General features: G+C 35.7%; 1 protein-coding gene across 1 annotated transcript; it reads right to left on the bottom strand.

Annotated features, from left to right (window-relative positions):
* Positions 1–238: 238 nt before the first annotated feature.
* On the bottom strand, positions 239–17,908 carry LOC107829587 (myosin-6). The gene is given in 40 exon segments (XM_016657035.2): positions 239–720; positions 1,041–1,123; positions 1,221–1,301; positions 1,536–1,592; positions 2,523–2,579; positions 2,665–2,764; positions 2,843–2,913; positions 2,999–3,127; positions 3,876–4,061; positions 4,191–4,346; positions 4,922–5,092; positions 5,188–5,265; positions 5,788–5,832; positions 5,902–6,010; positions 6,143–6,282; positions 6,390–6,602; positions 6,737–6,835; positions 7,137–7,256; positions 7,603–7,808; positions 7,895–8,072; positions 9,527–9,587; positions 9,661–9,770; positions 9,853–9,984; positions 10,089–10,259; positions 10,517–10,643; positions 10,788–10,825; positions 11,693–11,794; positions 11,885–11,942; positions 12,603–12,704; positions 12,814–12,960; positions 13,308–13,444; positions 13,631–13,780; positions 14,082–14,241; positions 14,337–14,395; positions 14,481–14,637; positions 14,715–14,743; positions 14,745–14,861; positions 15,206–15,349; positions 16,000–16,128; positions 17,769–17,908. Coding segments are annotated over 40 exon segments (4,527 nt in total). The 5' UTR covers positions 17,772–17,908; the 3' UTR covers positions 239–605.
* Positions 17,909–24,710: the final 6,802 nt, after the last annotated feature.

Genomic DNA, 24,710 nt, shown 5'->3' with positions numbered 1-24,710 from the left:
AAAAAGACTTAAATATCTGAGAAGGAACACTTTTATTTAGTTAATTATGTATTAACAACTAATATGTCGTTGACATAAAATCTAAAACTTGAGAAGTAAGATAATATCGACAACCTTTATTGAACAGAGAGCGAACTAACAACAAGTGACTTTAATCTCAAGCTGGCCAAAGTATCGATAGTGTGAACTTATCAAACATTTTGTTTCTTTACCAATGCTTTGATTTAAAACTTAATCATATTCAAAAAGTTTCAAAACAATATGATTCAAAAAACTTACCCTTTCATTACAAGGTAAATTGGATAGGATATAAAACATTTACATCATTCTAACATAACCAATATGATTTGCTCCCTATTTTCCAAAAAAAAAAGAAGGGAATATTGGTGTTGTTCTTTGCCCCACCAAAAGAAATACAAAACTCAACTGCTCACACACTGCACCTTTTGCTATGAACTATAACTATAAACAACAAAAAAGATTATATTACATCGATCTATACTTAAAAAAAATTGGGGGAGGAAAACATCATGAATTTACAAGAAATCGAGGATGCTACAATAATCTGTCGCGCAAAACACAAGAAAATCTTGGTGTCCTAGGCCTCACTCATGTAAAAATTGGAAGGCTGGATTCTCAAGAAGTTCAGTAGCAGGTTTGACATCTGCAAAATCCTTGACTTGAAGTGAATTTGAGACCTCATCAATTGAGAACGGAATGCTGCACTTGAAATGATGCATTGGTTAGAATTCTAATCCATCTAAACTTTCCGATCACATGGTTAAGTGGGTGGAAGGGAAAATGACATTGTATAGCCACTCAAAAAATAATAGCCGAAAAAATGTATATTTTTTTGTATATATAAACATTTATGTATATTATATACAGAAAATATACAAATTTTATACACTTTTGTGGCTACCAGAAGTAAATAGTTTCGGCCGCAGGTTAGAAGTATCTTTGCCCAAGGAATAATAGCTGTCAAACTAGAGCAAAATAGCCTTAAAATCCATGCATCTAAACTCTGAATAGTTTCTCACCTCGAGTTATCATCCAATAGAAAAGAGTTGGTCTCGGCATTGTTCGATTCCTCTGTCATAAGTACCCTCATGCTAGATATGACCTGTCAGGAAAAAAGAGGAAATTCCCTCAACATTCATTTATTACTGATTGAATATGCACTTCAATCGAATAAACACCATCGGCCACACATAGCTTACATCTGGAGAAACACTGCGCGTATTGTATTTGTCATCCCAGTAAAGAGTACAAATTCTGTAAAGTTGCTGGACACTGAGAACCTGTAAAACCAGAATTTCACATTTTAAAGAAAGGTGATATGGTTTATACTCGATGAAATGGAACAGAATCGTAAAACCAAATTCTGACCTGGACTGGTAGAGAAAAAGTTTGACAAAGAACTCTTACATATAAATTGCAAAATGGAAACATTAAATTTTTAAGTCTTTCTATACATGCATTTCATAACACTGGGCTCGGAGCGGAGCTAATGTTAATAGAGAAAAAAGACTTACGGGACACAAATCATTAGTGATATCATCATACGAAATTCTGTACTTCTGATGTATAACCTGCAAAGAGTAACGATAAACAGAAAACTCCACATCAATGGTAGATCGCATTGCATATGCATAATTGTAGACATAAGCAGATTCCAACAACAACAACAACAACAACCCAGTAAAATCCCACCAAGTGGGGTCTGGGGAGGGTAGAGTGTAGGCAGACCTTACCCCTACCCCGAAGGAGTAGACAGGCTGTTTCTGGGAGACCCTCGGTTCAAAAGGCTTACAGACATAAGCAAATTCCAAAAGACAAAAAGGAAAAGCAGCAACTATCTTGCAACAGCCAAGTCAGAATGCTACACTGGAGCATAATAAATTGGTAAATAACCAAAAAAACTAGAGAAAACTTCAGTAGTTAAGCTTACCACTAATTCAGTTCCGGACATGATGTCTCGTAACTTTTTCCGTACACAATAAACCATATCTAATTGCTCAAACACTTTCATCTGAGGCTTAATGAAGTACTTGACAATATTAAAAAGAATAACAGGAAAACAGATGTCATAAAGATAGATTGATGGAACCAAAACAGCTAAGATCACCAGAATCAAATAATAGCAAGGGCACACGTAAAAATAGAAGAATAAAGTGAAGGTTCTTACACTCTAATATTCTATAAACCTTTCATGGCAGATATGCAAAATAAGCACAGACTCTTCAAGGCAGAGCCAGGATTTCAACTTTATGGGTTCTAAATTTTAGAACGACTTCAAGTGCTAATAATTGGTTAACTTTAATAATTGTACATATTTAATGTTTCTTAATACAAATATATTGTTTGAGCAAAAGCTATTGGGTTCGGCCGAACCCATAGCCAAGCTTCTAGCTTCGCCCCTGTGACTTCAACATTTGGTTTGTGGTAAGTTAGGTGGCTACTTCTAATCAATGATACTAGAAAAAAAATGTTAAAATGGAAGATGGAAAATATTAACATACCAAGAATCCAACAACTTGTCTTATATGTCTGAGTTCATCCCAGGATGAGCCAGCATACTGCAAGCCAAGAATATATTAAGCGAAAAGTTAATTAGATGCGATTTTTTTTTTCATTTAGGTGATACAATGAACGTTAAAATACCTCTTCCTTTGCTTGGCAGCACCACAACTCTAGCTCAGCCAAGCCAGATTTAACATATTCCGCATTACTGAATGTACAACACTCCCGCCGAAGAAGAAAACTACAGTTTGATAATTTATCTGAGATTAGCGTAAATTGACAAATAACAAAAGATGCTTAGATAAGAAAACTCAGTCACCTGTTAAAGAGCTGAACACTAATGTATGAAAAGGCTTGACTAAATATCTTCTGAACAAGAATTGGAGGCATCTGAAAATGAAAGGCAACAAGCATTAGCTTTCCTTCTGACTCAAATAAAAAAGAGAGAAGAAAGTAAAAGTTTGTGAGGCTGTACAAAGTTTTCTTTCAATGTACAGAGAAGAGAGTCTAGGCATTCAATTATCCCCCGCCAGTGATTTATTGAATAATCTTTGCCAAAGGATCGACCAGATCTTAGCATACTTCCTCTGGAGGTCCGTGGTGCCTGAATTGCAAAAGATCATATATTATGTGAAAGCAATTACTTTCACCTTGTTCGAGAAAGTATCACAAGAAATTGAAAAGGAAAAGGAAATATGGCGATAAATTTAAATAATCTCAGAAAAAACATCTAAAAATGCGTTAAAAAAAGATAAATGAATTTTGTGTTCTGCTATTTTCTTGTCTTAATTTTCTGAGGCACGAAATTTGGTGTTACTGACGAAATCATTGAAATCTTGTTTCGTCACAGAGACCCCACCATCTCCCAAAACAAAACGTAGCTAGGTCGAAAAGACGATTATCTCGCTTGCAGACATATTTGGGCGGGATATTCATCAGTTTCACATATTCTAACTTCACTAGAACAATAGATTCAAGCCATTGAACGTCACAAGGAAGATTAAAATATTATTATACCTCACGCCTATTTCACACATAATAATTGAGGAAATAAGGCATTACTTTCATAGCTTCTAACTTAAACCAGATGACGAAGAACACAAAAATGGGGCCTACTTGAAAGAACAGAAAACAATATGAAGAAAATTGATGTTTTCAGTATGGGTTGAGGTTTCTCCTAAAAACAAATAAAAAGGATAAATAACAATTTCTTCTTTGGACATCTGCATATCTATGACATTACGTGATTGTTGTTATATACCCATGATTCTTCTTACGGAAACACATTTATCATCATCTGAATTTCTTTTTGATCAAGGAGTGAAAAAAACTTGAACAAAAATGCAACATACCTGGATACATGAGGAGAGCAGTGATCCTAACTCCTTCTTCAAATTATCACGAATAATTCCATAAATCTTTTCAACATATGCTGTAAGCTGCTGCTTGAAAAGCATAGCTGGGTATTTGGCTTCCACCTGGCACACTACCTGCGCAGCTGCAGCATTATTGCCGGCAGAAGGCGACGAGCGGAAGCCCTGCAAACAGGAAAGCAAAGATCAGTTACTACATAGACGGGAGTAAAACTACTGCAGCTAAAATTTCGGCACTCAAACTAATGAAAACAATTTCAAAGCAGGAATTAAGACAATGAAAAGTTCCAATACCATTGCCATTCTACCGAAGAGGGATGTTGCAGGCTGTGGCTTACGGATAGGAGTTGCACCAACTGCGCTACCAGGCTTCAGACTTTCTTGGATTAGGAATAACAATGTCGAGGTATTCGACAGCCAGTATGCCATGTGGTCATTGCTATCTTGATTCTGCAATCATTATACTTTTCACATGTTCTGAGCTTGCAAACAGAGTTTCAAATGCAACAGGCACCTCAAAATTTAAGAAAATTAACCCCCTTGTGATCTCCCTTATCCCCCTTAGAAGTCATGGATGGAGATCATAACCTTCTCTCATTTTTATGCTCTATCTCTGCTACTTGAACAATCTGTAGGATGTGATCACTCTTAAATCTTGTATGACCATACATTCATATTTAACATAACATGACTAGTCATAATCATTTTTTGGATGCATGTAACAGTGGTGACCTTATTGATCTGTAAATGAGGATTTAATTGAAAGTTAAGTAAACAACCAATGGTAGAAGCTGATTGATCACTTGCACTTCCTTTTTCCTTAACAAATGCTGCTAAAGACGGCAGGCAGTCGTTTGAAATCATGAGTAGGCCGTAATGTAATTTTTGAAGCTTATAGCAACTTAATGACTTAGTTCCAAAGGAATCATTTAGTCACTTTTCGCCACACTGTTTCTATCATTGTTTTACTCCAATATCCCTGAGACATGTAATGTCAAAATCAATAGTCGCAATTCTCAAATTACCTCAATGGCAGAACCAATCATCTGTACTAAACGATCAAACACACTAGTCTTTTCTGCTTCAAAAGATTTCCAGCGAAGAAGGCATTTGTAGATGGTAAAAGCTGCGACAGGTTTGCTTTGACTGAATCCAACATCCTTCATCACACAGTCAATGAGTGCACCAATGTCTTCCTGCGGTACAGTCAACCAAGACTTCAGTTAACAGAGTTTCTATGTCAAAACTTTAGAAAAATATGACTCTGAAGGTCCTCTGGGGAAGTACATACATGTTGTCGGTCGATAGGTCTCCTTAACTTGCTATTAGGGGTTTCAACTTTTTTAGCAGGTGTTGGACTTGGTGGATCCTGCAAAAGTCAATACTGTATAAGCATGGAGCACGAATTCGAGTTTGACAGCTTTCTGGACAATAATTAGAGGTGGAAAAACCAACCTATTTTTTGGCAACCTGCTCAACGCACCCGAGTTTAAACGGGTTGGATTATGATTTTGTTGACTTGATATAACAGGTTGATTAGAAAATGAGCAAGTTTGGGTCATATTGGGCAGGTTGGATCAGGCGGAGCCAGGATTTGAAGTTTGTGGGTTCTGGCCACCAAACCCATAGCTCGTCTTAGTTACTGGGTGCGTAATTAGATATCTATATCTATTTGATGGATTTCCTAATACAAATACAGGATCTAAGCAAAAGCTACTGGGTTCGGCCGAACCCATACCCAACACCCTACCTCTGCCTCTGGAAACTTTGGGTGGGTTGGGCCAATGACCCGCAATTTATTGATTTGACCTGATTGACCAACCCCCCCCCCCCCCATTTGACACTTGTAGTGGACATGATGTTGCTGGATGACAAGAAAAGAGTATCTTACATTGGTTCTGTTTTCTTCGTTGAGATTGTAGCCGTTTTCTACTACCTGCACTTACATACTGTCAATGTAATATTGTCAAAGGGAAGGGAAGTAATGAATTTCGCAAGCAAATACCTTGGAAGCCAAACTAGGTGAATGATCTGACACCTGTTTGGCAGGGGTTAACAAGGCTTGCTGAAGAATCTGGTTCTCAGATTCCAAGTCAAAATTCTTTTCCTGGAACCTATAACCAGAACACGCAACGATGATTAGAAAAAAAATTACGTTTGAGTTATAATCACGAGCCTGTCTGTATAAGAATAAAACTTCCATAAGATTATCCATTCAAGCTACTTATGACATAAGTTCATTAAACCTTTGCATAGTAGTCTTCAACTGAACGATCGTAGACTCTGCATCCATCACCTGCCTCAACCTCTCCTCACTAAGTTTGCTTGTCTCTTCAAATTTTCTTTCTGTCTCATCAATCTTCTTTTCTAGAGAGCTTACCAAAGCCTAACATGAAAAATCAAAACAAATGACCGTCAAAAGCTGCATGTGATTGGCTCCAGTCAATACAAGCAGCTTGTATACACTTGACTCCCTAATTTCAACAAACCTACCTTTAGATTCTCATTTTCAGCACTAAGTTTGTTCATCATTTCACGGTCAACAACGGGAACTTCCTGTATAATAGGGATCTTCTCTGCCGCCCTTTTTGCAGTTTCACGTTCTTTGACAAGTATTTCTTTTGCTTCTTTGAACTGAAGTTGAACTTCTTGCAAAGCTGATTGCAGTTTTGCATTTTCTTTTGTTTTTGCTTCTTCCATATCAGCCTACAAAAACGGAATAAAAATGTATAAACTGGAAGGCAGACACTTAAAAGCATAAAGCGGTATAGACGGAATCAGCATTTCCTTATATTCCTACTCCACTTTGATAGAAGCAAAATACTTCTTGATCTACTTACCCTCATGCGTTTCTCCAGCTGTAGTCTCCAAGTTAATTCTTCAACTTGCTTCTCTAATTTGTTCTTGGCAGCTTGAAGTGCACCAGTCTCCCGCGCAGCCTATGCAGAAATAGGTTACAATGGAACTTCGAATAGAGCAAACAATAGATATTCAATCAAAGTATTCACACCAAGCCCGAATTGGCAGAAGCATGAAAGAAAATTTAGAGCCTCTAAATTTGATGTAAGCTTAAGAAGCTAGTTTCTATATGATTTAAGCATACAGTAATATGATATATAACATATCCGAGAAAATTTAAGCTGTGTATCAACTCAGAATAGATACTGTAACAGACGGCAGTAACAGCTAAAAGCTTTTGGTTCAACAAAAAGAATAAAGAAAAGTTGAATGGGATATCACCATCTTAAGTTTCCGTAGTTCCCCACGAGCAACTCTAGATCTCCAAGCACATTGAGTGGTAATAGCAGCTTTCTTGAGCTTCTTATACTTCATACAGGCCAAGAACGTGCGACAATGACTCTGGGAATATAGCATGAAGATTATTATGAAGTGAGAGTCACAGATTCCAAGGCATTGAGTTAATAAATAGGTAGAGCAATAGCAGCAAGGAGAACTATTCCCAATAGTTTATTGATCCTAAATTAGAAAAGGTCTTTTTTTTGGGAGCACGGCGGTCCAAAATAATAACAGGCGGTAGCCCAAATATACAAAACATACATTGATTATGTATATTTATACTTAATAGACAAAAAAATATACATTTGCCAGTTTTTTTTTTTTTTTTGAGCGGCCTAAATGTAATTGTCCCATTAGGAAATTACCTCAAAATTTCCAAAGGATTATTCCTCCACTACTAAACGTTTACCTGAATGATAATGGCAGCTTTTGTCCGTCTTTTGAATCGTACTTCATCTCGTGCAGCCATCCCACGCATTCCTGTCTGAATTGAAATGGCAGCAGCGCATGATTCTTTGTAAGCCTTCCTAGCAAGATGCATGCGCACGTCTGTCTGGATCTTCAGACAAGCTGCTTCTTTCCGCAAGCTCGCGTATACACGCCGAGAAAGCTCTCCTGTAACAATGAGAGATGAAAAAATTGATATATTTTTAATCTAAGAACCAGATAACTGAAAGCCGAGCATGTAGCAAATGAAGTACCTCTGCACATTGACTGTATCCTTATTGCCAACTGACGTAACAACGTAAAATTTCTTCGAGCCATGTGAGAACGGAATTTCTTCTGAATGATGCTCGCGGATCTTCCTAATACCACTGTCCTGCGAGAGTCTAGCTCTGCCATCTGACCAGCTCTTAAAAATACTTTTGTTTTACCAATCTGCAAAGGAAAAATGGACAAATAATTGGCTTTCCTGAAGCCTCTACTTGGGAGACATCTCACAAAGGAAATCCGTAGGTGATTCTGGCTTTTCCTTCTTTTTAGATCAATAAAAGAATGAAATATGCTACAGTTGATCCAAGTCAAAAGGCAAAGAAAGGTATGAAATATGTGCGAGACATAAAGTTAATGCTTGTGGCTTTTAAAGGCAAAGGTCTTCTGCATATGATTATAAAACAAGAACCAAAAGAGCTCTAGAAGAAGATACAACAACAACAACAACAATGTCTCAGTCCCAAATAAGTTGGGGTCAGCTAAATGAATCATCACTGATCATGTTACTCCAACTAAACTCATCTCAAGCTAACATTGTATGCAAACACAGAGATTCCAACTAAATTGCTCGGACACAAGTGCGGGTGTCCGACACGATCACACGGGTGCGGATATAAAGGTCGGATCCTTCGAGATGTAAATTCTAAGAATCGGGGATACGAATTCTAGTATGGATACGGGTGCGGGAATCCGGCTAAAAATAATTCAAAAATATAAAAATATTAAAAAATAATTGTGGAATACTTAGTATAACTTGTAAAGTGTGGATTTATTTTTTATTCTCAAGTTGTAAATAAGTAACGGATTGATTTCCTAGATAAGGTATGCTATTTTCTTCAAATTTACCCTATTTTTGGTTCTGATTTCCGGAATCAAATTGTATCTACTCTCGAATTTTTTCGTCCGTCGTGGTCAAAGTACCCAAAATTGTTTGACCAAATTCGGTACGGATCCGATACCTACACCCATACTAGTGTCGTGTCGACACGGGTGCGGCACCTAAACTGTCGTGTCGGAGCAATTTAGGATTCCAATGTGCAACAAATGCGAAAGGGAACCACTAAAATTCTTAAAACATTTTACCGAATAAAGAATGTGCTAGATAAATGTCATGTTCATAGAGATAAAAACACACTTTGTGTAAATTGACATTATTGTTCGAAAATAAGTTACTCTAAATATACAAAAATCCACTGGAAAGGTTTGAATTGTTTCACGTTTAAAGGATTTCTTTTACTTTCTAAAAATGTGATGTGTACCATCCAGGGAGTAGTGGGATGGCTCAGATCCCTCTACCCTTGACCGGAGGACCTAGTTTGAGCCATGTACTCCAAAAATACAAAAGTGCAGTGGAAAGGTTTGAGTTGTTTCATGTTGAAAGGCATCTTCCATAACTCTACAAAATGTGATGTATACCACCAAGGGATTTAGTGAGATGGATCAGATCCCTCCAACTTTAACTAGAGGTCTTGGGTTCGAGCCCTAGAAACGGGGACCTTCCTAGTAGGGAACGCTTTCCTCTTAAATGGACCCTATGTGGCGCGAATTTGGAATAGCCAGGGAAGTGAGTTTCGGATACCAGATAGTTAAACCAAAGAAAAGATAGTGTGATGTATTACCTGATATCCTTGAAGACCGACTTTCTCTAAGAGGCTTGTGCATGCAGATACCTCGTCCGTACTGTCATAAATTAGTAGGACAAAATCAGAAATCATTGACAATCAGACCAAAGAGTACAAGGTAAAATAGGTACCTTCCATCTAAAACTTCAGGCGAGAGGACGCCAAAGCGATCTAAAAATTCATAAAAGGGTTTTCGAGTAGGATATCCGGCACAGCTTATTCTTATTGCTTCCATCACTCCCTACAGAAAAAATACTAGTGAGCACAAACTTTCAATTCACAGATATGCCACCAATATGAAAAAATTCAAGACATTTCCTTACCCCACAGCAAAGCTGTTGCAGAACATTGTGATTCTCGAAGACAGAGGGCTTTAGCAGATTATTCGGCTTCACACATCGAATATAATGGGGTTCGGTTGTATTCAGAGCTTCAAGCAAAGACTGCAATTGTTGCTGCAAAGTGTATAAAAGAACATATGATGATTCAATATGTATGCTCTCTGTAATGGCATAGATGAAAAGAAATGAGCAAAATATGTTAGAAAATGCAAACATGCCTTGAAGCTAGAGCCAATAGAAGAAAACTTTGACTGTTTTGAGGATTCCTCCACTGATGTTGGAAACAAACCAGATACAAAAGAACACTTTGAAGCTCTCAAGAGCGCCTGGTGTTCAGCAACGACATAGTCTTTGTTCTTATCCAGAAACAATTCAGTTTGATATGTGACCTGTAATAAAGAACATGTATAATTATCTATGGCTTCAGAATAAATAAAAGTGAGAAATGTATATTTTTAGCAGCTCCCAAAAATAATAGCCAACAAAATGTATATTTTTTGTATATATGTGTATTATATACATATTTTATACAACTTTGTGGCTAGCGAATGCAATTAGTTTCGGCTGACCGGTCAATTTTATATTTTGCTCAATAAAAATTGAAGATCTAAGCAAGAAAATTTCTAAGGTAAATGAAAAGGCTTACATCACCAGCGTAATGGCAAATAGTGAAGTCAGAACGAGCCAACTTGGGCTTGCTGAATCGTTTGTGGTTTTTGAAAGTCTGATAAAGTTTCTGAGCAAATGTTTCATGAGTTGATCTTGGAAACATACTGCAAAAGCAAAACCACAGCAATCTGAAACCATAAGCCATAAGAATTAAGCAGAAATAAGGATAAATAAAGATGCTTGGAAGCGATGAGTATGGATAAGGCTATACAAAAGAACAATAATAGCTCTTTCATTAAACAGCTTACCAAGCTTCATCAAGAAGTGCTATAATACCTCCTGGTTTCTGACCAAGGAAAAAAATTGTTAAAATACATTACGGAAGAAACAAAAGAGAGAATTCAGTCTTGGTCCATAAATGAGAAAACATGTAAATTAGACAAAGAAATCAACATCACCACAAAAAGGAGGTTTATATGGGACTTCTGAAGCAGATATTATAGGAAACAAAGATTGGATTTAAGCCAACTTATGTAAAAGCATGATTTCGGCGTTCGATACTAGAATAAAGTTTCTGGTTTTTTCTTGCTGAAACTGCATCTTCTTTGCATATCTTAGCCTTCTACGACCTCTTTTTATTGTTTTTCTTCATTGATTACGAAGTCTTGTGGTAAATGTTATTACTGTTATCAACAGAAAACTCATCTTTAAAGAACTTCATCTAGACTTTATCAGCTGCAACTTTCAACTTATATCCAAGATAACGCACATATAACTAAAAATATAATTCTTAGAGAAGACAACATATTCTTAGGGAAACAAGCTGATGATAGGAAAGAAAGAGATTTTACAAAGGAAATGGAGGAGACTAAGAAAAGGATTGAATGGACATATAGCATCAAAGTGCACAACGAACACTTTTTTTTGGGTTAATTACATTTTTGGGCCGCCCAAATAAATAATAGCTGGCAAATGTATATGTTGTATATTAAGTACAAATATACATAAATATACATATAACATACATATCATTCATATAATCAATGCATATGTTTTGTATATTTGCGCTAGTGCCTGCAATTATTTTGGGCTGCGGCGCCAAAAATGAAAAAATCCCTGTTTTTTTACTGGGTCAAATCGACTGAAAATAGATCCTGAGAAGTCATTTACATGTAAACAACTGTAAACACATTAAAGAAATCTAAGTGTAAACCTTTTCTATGAGATCCAGAATATCTTGATTATCAATGAACTCAATGTAGCTCCAGTCAATTTCCTCTTTTGTATACTCTTCTTGTTCCATTTTGAAAACATGCTGAAAAAACACATAAAACAGGTATGATAAAGATGTGTGCAGTAGTAAATGATCGTTCAATAAACTCAAAGATGAAGAAATAACCAGAACCTGATTGAAGTGTTGTTGAAGTTTCTCATTTGTCAAATTGATACAAAATTGTTCAAAGCTGCAGAAATTAAGAGCATCAGAAATACGATTCATATCTGCAGAAACAAAAAGCATCAAAAGTATGAAACAACCTACAAAGCGGAGTTCATGACTAGTCAGCTTTCAGAATAAAAAACGAATACTGCAGTCGAACCAAATAGTACAAAATTAAAAAACCGTGGAGATTTCCACAAATTTCAATCTTGTTGCCGACAAAAAAGAAATTATTACCTAACAACGTGACCCTAAGTCCCCATACGACATACTCCCTCCGTCCCAAATTAATTGTGATACTCTTTCCAGTTTAGTCTGTCCCAAAAGAATGATATCTTTCTACATTTAGAAACAATTTAACTTTAAGTTTTCCATTTTATCCTTAATGAGATGATTTTTAGCGGAGAAATATATATGCCTTGTTTTAGGCCACAAGTTTCCGAAGTTTTTCTTTCTTTCTTAAACTCCGTGCCCAGTCAAACAACATCACATAAATTGGGACGGAGGGAGTAATTTAACAGATTTTTATCAGACTTAGAAGCAAATGAGATTCAACGTATTTTGACTGCAAGATAAAAGAATTTGACTGCTTGTGGATATGCTAAGGCAATTTTTATATACAGTTCATTCCAGAAGAGTACATCTCACATACAATCCAAAACAAAAAGGCATACCGGTCAAGCACCTGTTAGTCTTAAAACTCTCAAAACCATAAATATCCAGCACACCAATCAAAGATTTTGAATTTGGATCTTGACCAATTGAACTATTAATCTTATCCACCAGCCTGAAATCAAAAATTGAAGGGTTCATGTAAAAAGTACAAGTCATTATCGTTTCATCAATTTTGTAACAAAGTAGTGAATGATTCAATTGCACAGAAAGTTAAAGCTTACCAATCGAACAATTTTGAGTATACTATTTTTGCCAAAGCATCTCTACTGATGGCTGCTGCTTCTGGATCCAGCAATTTCGTGATGGTTTCCCCCCGAGTTACAATAACACGCTTGCAAAGCGAATCCTCAAGAGCCTCCATGTCACACCTAGAAAATACTAAAGTTCAAAAAAGGCTGCACTTTTTCTCTTTGAGAATAATCTAGCTTAGTAATTCAGAATGGTACTCCCTCTGTCCGAATTTATGTGTCATACTTTCCTTTTTAGTCTGTCCCAAAAAGAATGTCATGCTTCCTTATTTAGAAACAATTTAACTTTGAATTTACTACTTTACCCTTGATGATTTATAGGCACACAAATATATATGGTTTGTTTTAGACCACAAGTTTCAAAAGTCTTTCTTTCTTTCTTAAACTCCGTGCCGAGTCAAACACCGCCACATAAATTGAGACAGGGGGAGTAATTGACTTCAGAATAAGCCGAACTCCTCACTTACATTAACAGCTCGGCTGCAGCCCTTAGATGAAACCAAGATCTTTCATCTTTCGGCACTGAGGAGTCTGTCTCCTTCCCTTTTGTAAATTCGATGTTTCCAAGATGGAGAATTGCAGCCACTACACGAAATATTGCATCCTGGGAAAACACAAGAGATATCTAAGAAACCAACAACAACAACTATGCCTCAGTACCAAACAAGTTGGGTTCCGTGATATGAATCCTCATTTCTTTCTGTACGCTCAACTCATACCATCATCATTATCAAAATAAGGAAATTACACCCTTGAGCATGTTTTTCTGTCTCTGCATTTTCAAACATACCTGCTCTTCCAAACTTATTCCGACAATATCCATTGCCCTTCTTGTATCTAGGTATTCTTTGGAATCGTGAACCCCATCTAACTCATAGCAATTTGACTGATTTAGGTAACGGAATGACCGAGGGTTATCCAACTTGTACCTTTGAATATCCTGAAAAGTGGAGAACAGAATCAGACTGGTAACAAATTCTAAGTCCACATTAACAGATCATTACCAAAATTTAAATTAAGATATAGAACAACGAAAGGCTGGGAGTAAACTACAGTTTGGTTTTGACAAGAATTGAATCCACTTCTTTCTTCAGTATTATCAGATAGTAGCATGATGTTTTTTTTTCCATTTGCAGGGATATCTGTGCGTAGAAATTCTATTCCCGACAAAGAAAAAAGACGAAACCCTATGGTTTCAGAATGCGCATTCTTCTGAAAAAGCAATTTATTGAATTAAATACCTTTGACGGTGCAGCACATAGCATGTAGAAACAGTGATAATTTCTCTCTGGATCAGAAACTTGGCAAACACGAGATCTTTCGAGTAAATATGTTCTGATAGCAGCACCTGAAATCTTTCCTCTCTGGTCAAACTGGATCTCCACAAACTTACCAAAGCGACTGCAATCTCAGCGTAAGACATATTACAACCATGTAGTAATTTTCACGAGACGAATCATTGAAAAGTTCACTAATAACAGATATATCTACCCAACCTTGAGTTATTATTTCTGACAGTTTTTGCATTACCAAATGCTTCCAAAACAGGATTAGACTGCAAAAATACACAAATATCAAAGTTGAATTTTTTTTTCCGGGGGGCAGCAAAAAACTGTGGTAAAAGATCTAAGACATGTTACCTCCAGGACTTGCTGCTCGACTGTTCTACCCTCAGCGGCAGCTCTCCCTCCCATGTAAGCAAGATAGCGCATTAGTAGTTTTGTGCTTTCTGTTTTACCAGCCCCACTCTCTCCGCTAACCAGTATCGATTGACTTACTCCTTCTTTGATCATAAGTCTGCATCCATTGGGGGTAATCTCTTACTGAAAATTCAAAATCAAGGGCTCGATCAACAAACATGGGGCAGCACACACCTGTATGCTGCATCAGCAACAGCGAAAAGGGTGAGGGCTAAGCTCTCCAAATGCCGCACCTTTATATTGGGACATCATATGGCTATCATATAAGTGAGGTAATCTTCTGAAAGGGTTGACAGCGATTAGTATATTCCCTGTATACGTCTGAAACAACAATTTACAAGGTTAGTTCAGTAAGCACTAACAACAACAACGCCTCAGTCCCAAACAAAGTTGGGGTCGGCGATATGAATCCTTACTACTTTCTTTAAGCTAAACTCATATCATCATCGGACAAAATAAAATAAGAGCAGTAGTGAAAATAAGTTTTATATAGATAATATTTAAAGCCTATTCCTAACTAGTAAGTACTAAGTATCACCTCTATGGATCTTTTTTTTCCCATTGTGTCCTATCTTTAGCTAAGTCTGCATTAGTTCAGTAAACACTAACATTCTCCAAATATTAAAAGGTAAATGAACATAATGAAATGACACCAAAAAACTCACATATATTTCATTAATATCGTATCTAGTCTTTAGATTGTGCAGGACTCCTGGTTCGTGCAAATAAGCCAGCTTTGTCATATCATCAACACCACAAGATGGAGCTTCAGCATCTTTAGGGTAGAGGTTAGAAGACTTAACAACCACCTGCACAATAGTAGATTTTAACAAAAAGGAGCAACGAGATTCAGTCCATCCCCAAAATCTGCTTAGTTGATAACTTTCTAAATAGTATGGTGGGAACCTAAGTTGCGCGGACTCTTCATTTGTGGTGCCACACCCGTGTCGAAACGACACCAGCAGTAGCATGGGTGTGGGATACGTACCGGATCTAGTCAATCAACAATTCAACATTGGGTACTTTGACCACAAACTACTAAGAAATTATGGATAAGATATTGGAATTTTTATTTCTCAAGACAAAAACTACTGTAGATTTCTAGATGGCTACCTACAACTTGAGAATAAAATTTTTGAGTAATTGCACTCTACAAGCTACATTTTCCACATAATGTCTCGTCATTTAGGCATATTTTTATAGCTCTATTTTCAGATATAGCTGAATCCCTGAATCCCTCCACATGTATCCTTACCTGGATTCGTACTCCCGAATAATAAAATTTAGATCATGAAGGACCTGACCTCTAGATCCGAACCTGTTTAGGATACCCGCACCGGAGTCCGAGCAACTTAGGTGGGAAAAATACAAGTCCTTGTCTAATTTTGAACATCACTTAAAATAAGAAATAAGTTATCATTTACTTCTTCAGAGAAATTTGATGCCGTAAGCGACGTACCGTTTTCCCAGAAGTACAAAGAACCTTGATGTCTGCACCATTGACTTCTAAAACCTCCCCATCTATCCAGGCCACAACAGGATCCTCCACCCAAACAAGTGATCCCACCCCTAAGCCAACCGAAGCAGCCTACAAATCCAACAATGCAATAATATTCTCCATTAAGTAATATGCAATGTTGTCCAGAAAAGATAATTTGTATTTCTTTATTCTGGCCTTAGCTATAAGCAAAATGGTCGCGAATTCAATTTGATGCTGTCAGATAGCTTTAAAAATTGAGGCCTATCTGATATCAACAGCCCAAGCAATGAGAATAAAAGAAAGCCTTTTAAACTATAGAGACAACGCCGCTCACTAAACTTATGAAAGACATAAAGAATGCAGAAAGTGTCAACTAATTTAATTAGAAATTAGCTTTAATGTGTATTTGAAAATATGGACTTTGTTAATCTCTTTATCCTGCCTCAGACTGTGTGACAATCTGTACACGATTAAGAACGGCGAACCACTAACAACTTGCAGCAAAATGCATGAGATTTTTCTGTGAAAAGTAGACTAGCTCACAACATAACTTTAACACAAACAAGAGCTACAGAAGGTATTAGCTGAGAATAAAGCAAGAAACTCTCATCAGACCCAATTTATATGACACTCTTTCCATTTTGCAACATCCCATAATGTTTGACACCATTTTGCGTCGATAACACTTTGAAGTGAAAGTAGTCAAAAGCGAAAAGCGTAAAAAAGAGACAAGCGTTGTTGGAGCTTTAAGCGCAAAACGCAATTAAAGCGCGGGCTTTAGCAAAGAAAAGCACCAATGAAGAAAAAAAAATTAAAAAATAGAAATTTAATGCAAGAAATGTAACTATAAACAAAAAATAATTCTTTGAGCAAAAGAATGGAAAAATTATAACTAAACTATCGGCGAGTTGTCGTGCCCGTAAAGACAGAACCTGTCGATGGATGTCCACATGCCTTAGCACCTTGAGACGCTTACACTAAAGCAGCAATTAAGCGAGGCAAAGCGCATAACCTGGGCTTCACTGAGCTTCAGGGCTTAAGCGCACTTTAAGCTAGCCTTTAACAACACTTTAACTCACAACTTTCAAGAATTCAATTCAACAAAATCTTCAAACCTTAAACTTTGATAATGATATTTTTTCTATCAAACTAAAGGGCAGCCCAGTGCACAAGGCATCCCGCGTTCCTCAAGGGGTATGACGTAGACAGCCTAACCTAATGCAAACATTAGTGGCGGCTTCCACGGCTCGAACCCATGACCTATAGGTCACACTAAGACAACTTTACCGCTGCTCCAAGGCCCCCTTCTATTTTCTCTATCAAACTAACTTCACAAATCACAACTAGTACTATTTTCTTTTACCATTAACATATATAGAAGTCAAATTTAACATCTTAAGCTCAATGCCACTCAAAAAACCATCACATAGAATTGGATGGACATAGTAGTTGAAGTAAAACTCAAAGTAAACTGCCTTTAACATTATTAGACTTGTACTAATTACTGTTTTCCAAACCAAAGCTAGAAATTGGAAAAGTAACTTCGCAAAAGAACATATATTAACAAGCCTTAATCAGTTAAGTTCAAAAAACTTAGAGATAAAATACCACTACACAGTCCAAAATACAAAGTGAAATACACTCAAAATGAAACTCAACAAGACAATATTTAAAGATATGAAAATCAAAACCAATGCTGTATATCAATAAATAAATAAAATAAAATAAAAAGGGTGATAATTGAATACCATTTTCTAAATAATTCTTCAATCAGATAGATTCTTGAAGCAGCTTCTTGATCAGCTTCTGAGTACTCAATGATAACATTTAAAAAACAAAAAAAATCAACCCAATACAGAACAAAATAAAAACAATTAATTTCCTTCAAATTTTCAACCGAATTTCTGTAAAATTTCAAACTTTGCTCTAACTTCAACTTTTGGTCATTTCTTCAACTCTCCATAAATCAAAACAGAAAGATTTTGTGAGTTAGTGAACTTGATTTTAATTGGGTTTTATTTCTCAAAAGAATTTGAAAATTGGGAAAAGTTTAAAATTTTAAGGTATAAAAAGCTTAAGGTTTAAGGTTTGCTCTATTAAGAGCAAAAATATTGAGGCTTTACGTTGTTCTTTGTTTTTTTCCTAGTCTTTTGTTTTTCTTTGTTCTTTCTTGTTTGTTGGGGAGTTTTGGTCTAAGTTCATTGAAAATAATTTAATGGCCAATTTGTAATTAAAGTGTAGTAAATGAAGTCTCTCCTCCGTTTTAAAAAGAGATGAAAAACTTTTGAAAATTTTAATTTTGTATATGTAAAATAATTTTTGTGTTTTTAAAATTTATTTGTATTAAATATTTCATTAAAATTTGTCACTGAAATTAAAATAAAAAGTTTAAACTATAATTTTTAAAAATTTTAAAATTATTATTATTATTTTAAACAGACAAGAAATTAAAATTAATGGAGCATATGTTAATGAATGAAATACCAAGTCAATGGGCGGAAAATGGAATACCAAGTCCACAGGTTGATTAGCTATGTTAGACCCAATGGCTACACAAATTGTTAATTTAAACATAAGTCTTCTTAAAGAGGATAACCCATCTTTGTATATGTCAATCTCATCTGTTTTATTTGTTTAATTAATAACCTATTTGGCAAAACTGTTAAAATCAAATTATTTTGAAAAGTGTTTTTCATAAAAAAAAAAAAAAAAAAAATTTGGTGATAAGCAATTTGTGTTTTAGTAGGGATGTCAATGGTTTGGTTCGGTTCGTCCAGTTATTTTATAAAATTTGTACCATACCGATTTATAATCAAAATTAGACTTTTCGAAATCGTCTCAATCATATCGGTTTCTCTTCGGTATTGGTACGGTTCGGTTAATTTTTGGTAATCTTTTTTTAAAAGTCACCAGTAGAAGTAGAATGTAATAACATACGTACTTTTATAGAAGCAAAACTCTCTCGACATTTTTACAGTTTAAAATGTAATGAATTAAGAAAACATGAAAGGCTAGAGTATAGATCCATCAACTATTTTACAATAACGTAAAAGAAATTAAGCAAATGCAATGAAATATAAATCATACGAGTGTAAAGATATTAACCAAGTTGGACTCAAGAAAAAAGTCTATAGAAGATTAAATATTCAAAAAGATAAATCTAAATCAAACGAAAGGAAACATATTCAATATATTGTAATTTGTTACTCATAATTGCTACAATATCTTGTGTCTTGCTAGTGAATATGCTGAAAATAATTTTGTTTAAATAGGAGTAGCATAATTTTGTGTGAGAATTAGGATTTTGAGTTTAATTACTTGTTGACTTGTAACTGTTTCATAATTCCAAGACCCAAGAAAAAATATAATGTTTTATTATTTTAAACTTAATATATAAATATATTTTTCATATCGTAAATTTATTCGGTACTGTTCGGTATCTTTTCAGTTTATTTTCATAAAATAAAAAACCTACCCTAATTATCGGTACAGTTATAAATTTACATAAAAATCTATGATTTTATTTTTAAAAAATCTAAAAATCGGTTCGGTACGATTTAATCAATTTTTAAATATCTTAGCATCCGACTTTTAACGTACGGGATCATCCAATTTTTCACAAGTCCGTCAAATTGTAAACTGTATTACAATTTTACAATGATTATCAGCCTACCGTAAACCCATTTATTTTCTTTGGAGTTGGGACCGATAATTTGAACAAACTCACACAAAACAATGAAAATTCATATAATCGTCCTAACTTATTTGATATTAAATCTTGATTGTTGCTATCGACCGACCTATATTTGACTCCGCTCACCTGTTTACCACCCCTAATACGTCGCAACTACATCATAAAAGAACACCAACTCAAATCAAGCAGAAATTAATTAAAGCATATAAGGTCCATGAAAAGTTGACGAGAAGTTACATAAACTTAAATAGTCTCTGACATCATCTGGTTGTTTTTAAGTAATGCAAAAGTATGAAATAATCAGCCAAAACTTATGATCCATTTAGTCCGCAGATGTTTTTTTATAACAGTAATGTCCAGAAAGTGGCAGACTTATAGCCAGTGTTTTAACTTTTAAGGATAAGTTCAAAGGAACTCGCATTATTTTTAAAGGACGTAGAATCTTAAATCTATTAAGATCAAATTCTAAATGAGCTTTGGTGTTCGAATCAGCTAATATTTTAGTAAAGATTTATTATTGTTACGTGCATGAACAAAATTTCACATAAAAAGTAAAATAAAATAAAAAGTTTGCTTATAAGGTGTTAGATATTTTTAATATGGAGAGACATTTTGGGAAAATCGTGGGGGCATGGATCGGAGTGGTCAATATCAAACAATGCTAAGAGTATTGAGAGCTGATTTAGCTCAACAACTGATATCGGAGCCATGGAGATGGCGGAGTGTCGCGTAGGTCCCAACTTAGTGCCTTTGTCGGTCTACATGCCGGTTTATGATCTTTACCTGTAGCTTTGAAGACGCTTAGTGGTGTGAATGCCTTGGGGAAAACTGTGTGGGCTTGATCCAGAATGAACAAGTGGTCTTTATACAAATAGCCTGCCATATTTATTATTTACTTTTTAGGGAATCTTACGGAAATGCTCAAAATAAATCCAAACTTACCGACCTCTAGCCATTAATCACATACTTACCAACCTCTAGCCATTAATCACATACTTATCAAAACGAGTCAAGTGCATAAAAAAACTAGATAAATAATGATTTTTTCTCTCCAAGAATCACACGTAAAGATCTCTTTTTATATTTTAAAGCGTGATCAACAATATTAGTTGCAAAACGGAAAGAAAATTTCATAGATGAGGTAGCAAAGATGAAACACAAAGAAACAAAATATACAAGATTCTAAAAACCTAAGCAAAAAAAGGACCCTTTTCAATGGCTATGGTTGAAATTTATTGAAAACATATGGATAAGTCAATATACAAAATTTGAGAAAGATTGGAGGTGATTTGGATTAGTTTTGAGTCAAAATTCATAGTTGAAATCGAGTTTAAAAATTTCTCTAGGATATATGAATCAAATATGTATCTTACATAAAAATACACATGGATATATAAGTGATACGTAAAAGATACACGGAGATACAAAGTGAGATACGCATATCATCTTCTTCCATGTTCATCTTGTATACTTCCAAAAATTGAGATTCATACTCCTTAAGATGTACCGAATCTATTTCAGCAATAATCACTCGAAATAAATTTCAATTTTGAAAACCCAAATTTTTTAATTCAAGCTTAAACAAAATTTCCATGACGTTTTCAGTTTAATTCTTCTGCCCAATCCAATAAACTAACGTTTAATAATAATTTTTAAATCGAATTAAAGTGCTCGATCCTCTGAAAACTCACTTTAGCTCAACGTGTGCTTTAAAAACTGACATTAATTGAAAATTATTTGGATTAAAATGATATTTGCGCCTTTTTTGGTAATTATTTTGTTTTTGTGATAGTTTTGGTTGAAATTGTGTATGGAGTGATTGTTTGAGTAGTTTTCTCTACTTTTATAGCCATATATATAAATTATACATTGATTATACACATATTAAATATAAATTATACATATATATTACCTCTGCTGGCTATGTTTAGTTTAAGCAATTGAGTGAACGACTAATCAAATTAATTCTTAAATACAAATATTACATCATATTAAGATATTTGTTGGTTAATTTAGCCCAGCAATTACCTTTCATCAACACAAATATAGAGCAATTCTGTCGAGCATGACTTAGAAAAATGAAAAAAAAAAAAATCTTGTTGTTGTAACGCAAGGCTTTCGGGAAAAAAAGAAAATTTCTTAGGGAAACGGTTAAGGGTGCATGCTTTCAGACCCTCAGTTATACAACAAACCCAAAAACTATATGCTTTTTTATTCAAAATTTGGTACTACTACTTTTGTTTTTTCCAAAAACAAGTCCAAACCTGCCTTTATTTTTATTTTTTGAAAAATATTTCGTGTGTGTGCTTCTACTTTTGTTCTGCTGACTTAAATATTTTAGAAAACATTTTTCTTGTGAACTCATTTTCCTCAAATTGGAGGAAAATATTTTGTCTATCAAGAGAAAGAACAACATTTTCCAAAATTACTTCTCCACCTTCCCCAGCTTATTCCCCATCCCAACCAACCCCTACCAACCCACACCCGAATCCAGAACCCATTTGTGATTCTTTTGGACAAGTGTGACGGAAATGTGTGTTTAAAAAAAAGAGTGACATTTTTATATATAGCGCTCTTTTAAAGAGCGTTATACTTTAACGGAGTTTTGGCCGTTAAAGTATAGCGCTCTTTAAAAGAGCGTTATATTATATAACGCCACTGGAAAGAAGGAGGAGGACCGTTTATTTATCTATGTATAGCGCGGTATATAACTGCGCTATACATATATAGCGCGGTTATATACCGCGCTATGCATAGATAAATAAACGGTCCCACTCCTTCTTCCCCACATTCGAACCAGACGCCCCCACCCCTCAAAAAATAATCCTTCTAAAAAAATGATAGTGGACCCCACCCGTCACACAAAAAGATAAGATTGTAGGTCTCACATCCTAGCCAAGCCTTCTATTGTTGTGGTTTCCTCGTTTCGGGCTCAAATTTTCAATTCATCGACTTTCCGAAAAACATAAATCGAGATATTCCGATTTAGTTTATGTCGAAACTCGTATAATAATGCATATTAGTTGTTTTGAATGTGTTTTCAAATTATTTTGTATTTTTTTTTGTGATTAAACTAGTATGTTATTTTTATCCGGAGTAAGATATTAGTGTTTTGTGTTTGTTTTGTGATTAAAATGTATTTGTTATTTTTATCTACTTTAGATTATTTATTTGCTTAAAGACTAGTGACCTTTTAGCGTAGTAAAATGTAGAGCCTTTTAGCGTAGAATCCTTGTAGTTTAAGTATCTTTTTATACTGATAGATCAAACACAAACTCTGTCCAATTTACAAAAATTAATTATTTAATTTAAAAAACAAACACACAAAATTATGAAAATATTAAAATTGACACACATAAGAATTCAGGATAGCTTGGTGCTACTGGGCCTCAAATATCGAGCCTGGAACCCATAGGTATATACTATGTCCAATTAAATATGATAAAAATTAATTATTTAATTTACAGATCAAACATACAAAATTACGAAAATAATAAAATTGACACACATAAGAATTCAGGATAGCCCGGTGCTACTTGGCCTCAAATATCAAGCCTCGAACCCATAAGTATATACTCTGTCCAATTAAATATGATAAAAATTAATTATTTAATTTACATATCAAACATACAATTAATGTTGTTTAATTTACAGTAAACGACATGGACGTGCCGCCTATGCATCCCGGATCTGTCTCTGATGAGCTATTAGTGTTACAGGGCGATCATAGGTCCGCCTACGTATGGGAGGGAGAGTTACTAGCCCAGACTCTCTGCGCCAGGAGAGTGGACGACATGTGGGATTTTATGAAGGGCAGAGATCTCCATCCTCGTGTAGTCCAGCGCCTGCGGGATACGGGCTTCTACAGAATTTTGGAGATCGGGCGGCTGCAGCTCGACTGGTCTTTATCACGGCCCTGATAGAGCGGTGGCGACCGGAGACGCACACTTTCCACCTGCCCATTGGCGAGGTCACCATCATGCTGCAGGACGTGGAGGTTTTATATGGGATGCATGTTGATGGACTGCCCGTTGCACTGCCTCAGGCCATGAGAGAGATGACGCGTGGGCAATATTTAGACATGCTGCAGTAGCTCACTGTTTTCATGCCACATGATGAGATTGCACACTCAAGAGCCAGTCGCATGAGTTTGACAACTATTCGACAGCATTTGGAGATATTGCACCCCGACATCACCGGCGAGACAAATGATCTGCATATCACCGGCATACGAGGTTGCTGTTGCTCCTTCTGTTTGGGGGGTCTTGTTCCCGAACACTTCGGGGAACCTAGTCAACTTACGATTTCTTCATCATTTTCAGCCGCTAGATGATTTACCCCAGTAGAGCTGGGGTGTTGTTGTTCTCGCCTACTTGTACATGCATCTGTATTGGACGAGCATAGGCACCCAGCATGACATATGTGGATTTTTGTTGCTTCTACAAGTGACAACATATTCGAATACTCTATTTATTCCTTCCAATTCTATCTAGTCAAAATTTATCCTAAACTTTATGTCAACTTTGTATGTTAGGTTTGGGCCTGGGAGCGATTCCTAAAGTTGCAGCCACCTCTACCACCATTACCTCATGATGTACCACCTCCATTTCTCCCTCTAGCTAGGAGGTGGGTTCTCCAGCATGGATATGTACGAGATTACGAGGCTCGGCATAATCTCCCCCTTGGCAGGGATGTGTTGGATATGTTGGAGGGCGCATAGGTAAATATGTATCTAAACTTACTTTGTATAGCTTCACATGTGTTGCGCATACTCATATTTTCTGTTGTTATTTGATAGTTCATCTGGACACCATACAACGACGACTTGATAGGTGACCTGCCCGATTATTTCTCGGTTGACCGACTGATTTGGAGTACTTATGTCCCGCTGGTGTGCCTCGATATTGTGGAGCATCATACCACAGAGCGAGTACTTTGCCTGTTTGGTCGCCCGCAGTATATACCGAGGGGGCCTACATGGGAGGCCACATATTAT

Source organism: Nicotiana tabacum, chromosome 17, assembly GCF_000715075.1.
Source record: "Nicotiana tabacum cultivar K326 chromosome 17, ASM71507v2, whole genome shotgun sequence".
In the NCBI taxonomy this organism is placed as follows: domain Eukaryota; kingdom Viridiplantae; phylum Streptophyta; class Magnoliopsida; order Solanales; family Solanaceae; genus Nicotiana; species Nicotiana tabacum.
This window is presented reverse-complemented; position numbering and strand designations above follow the sequence as displayed.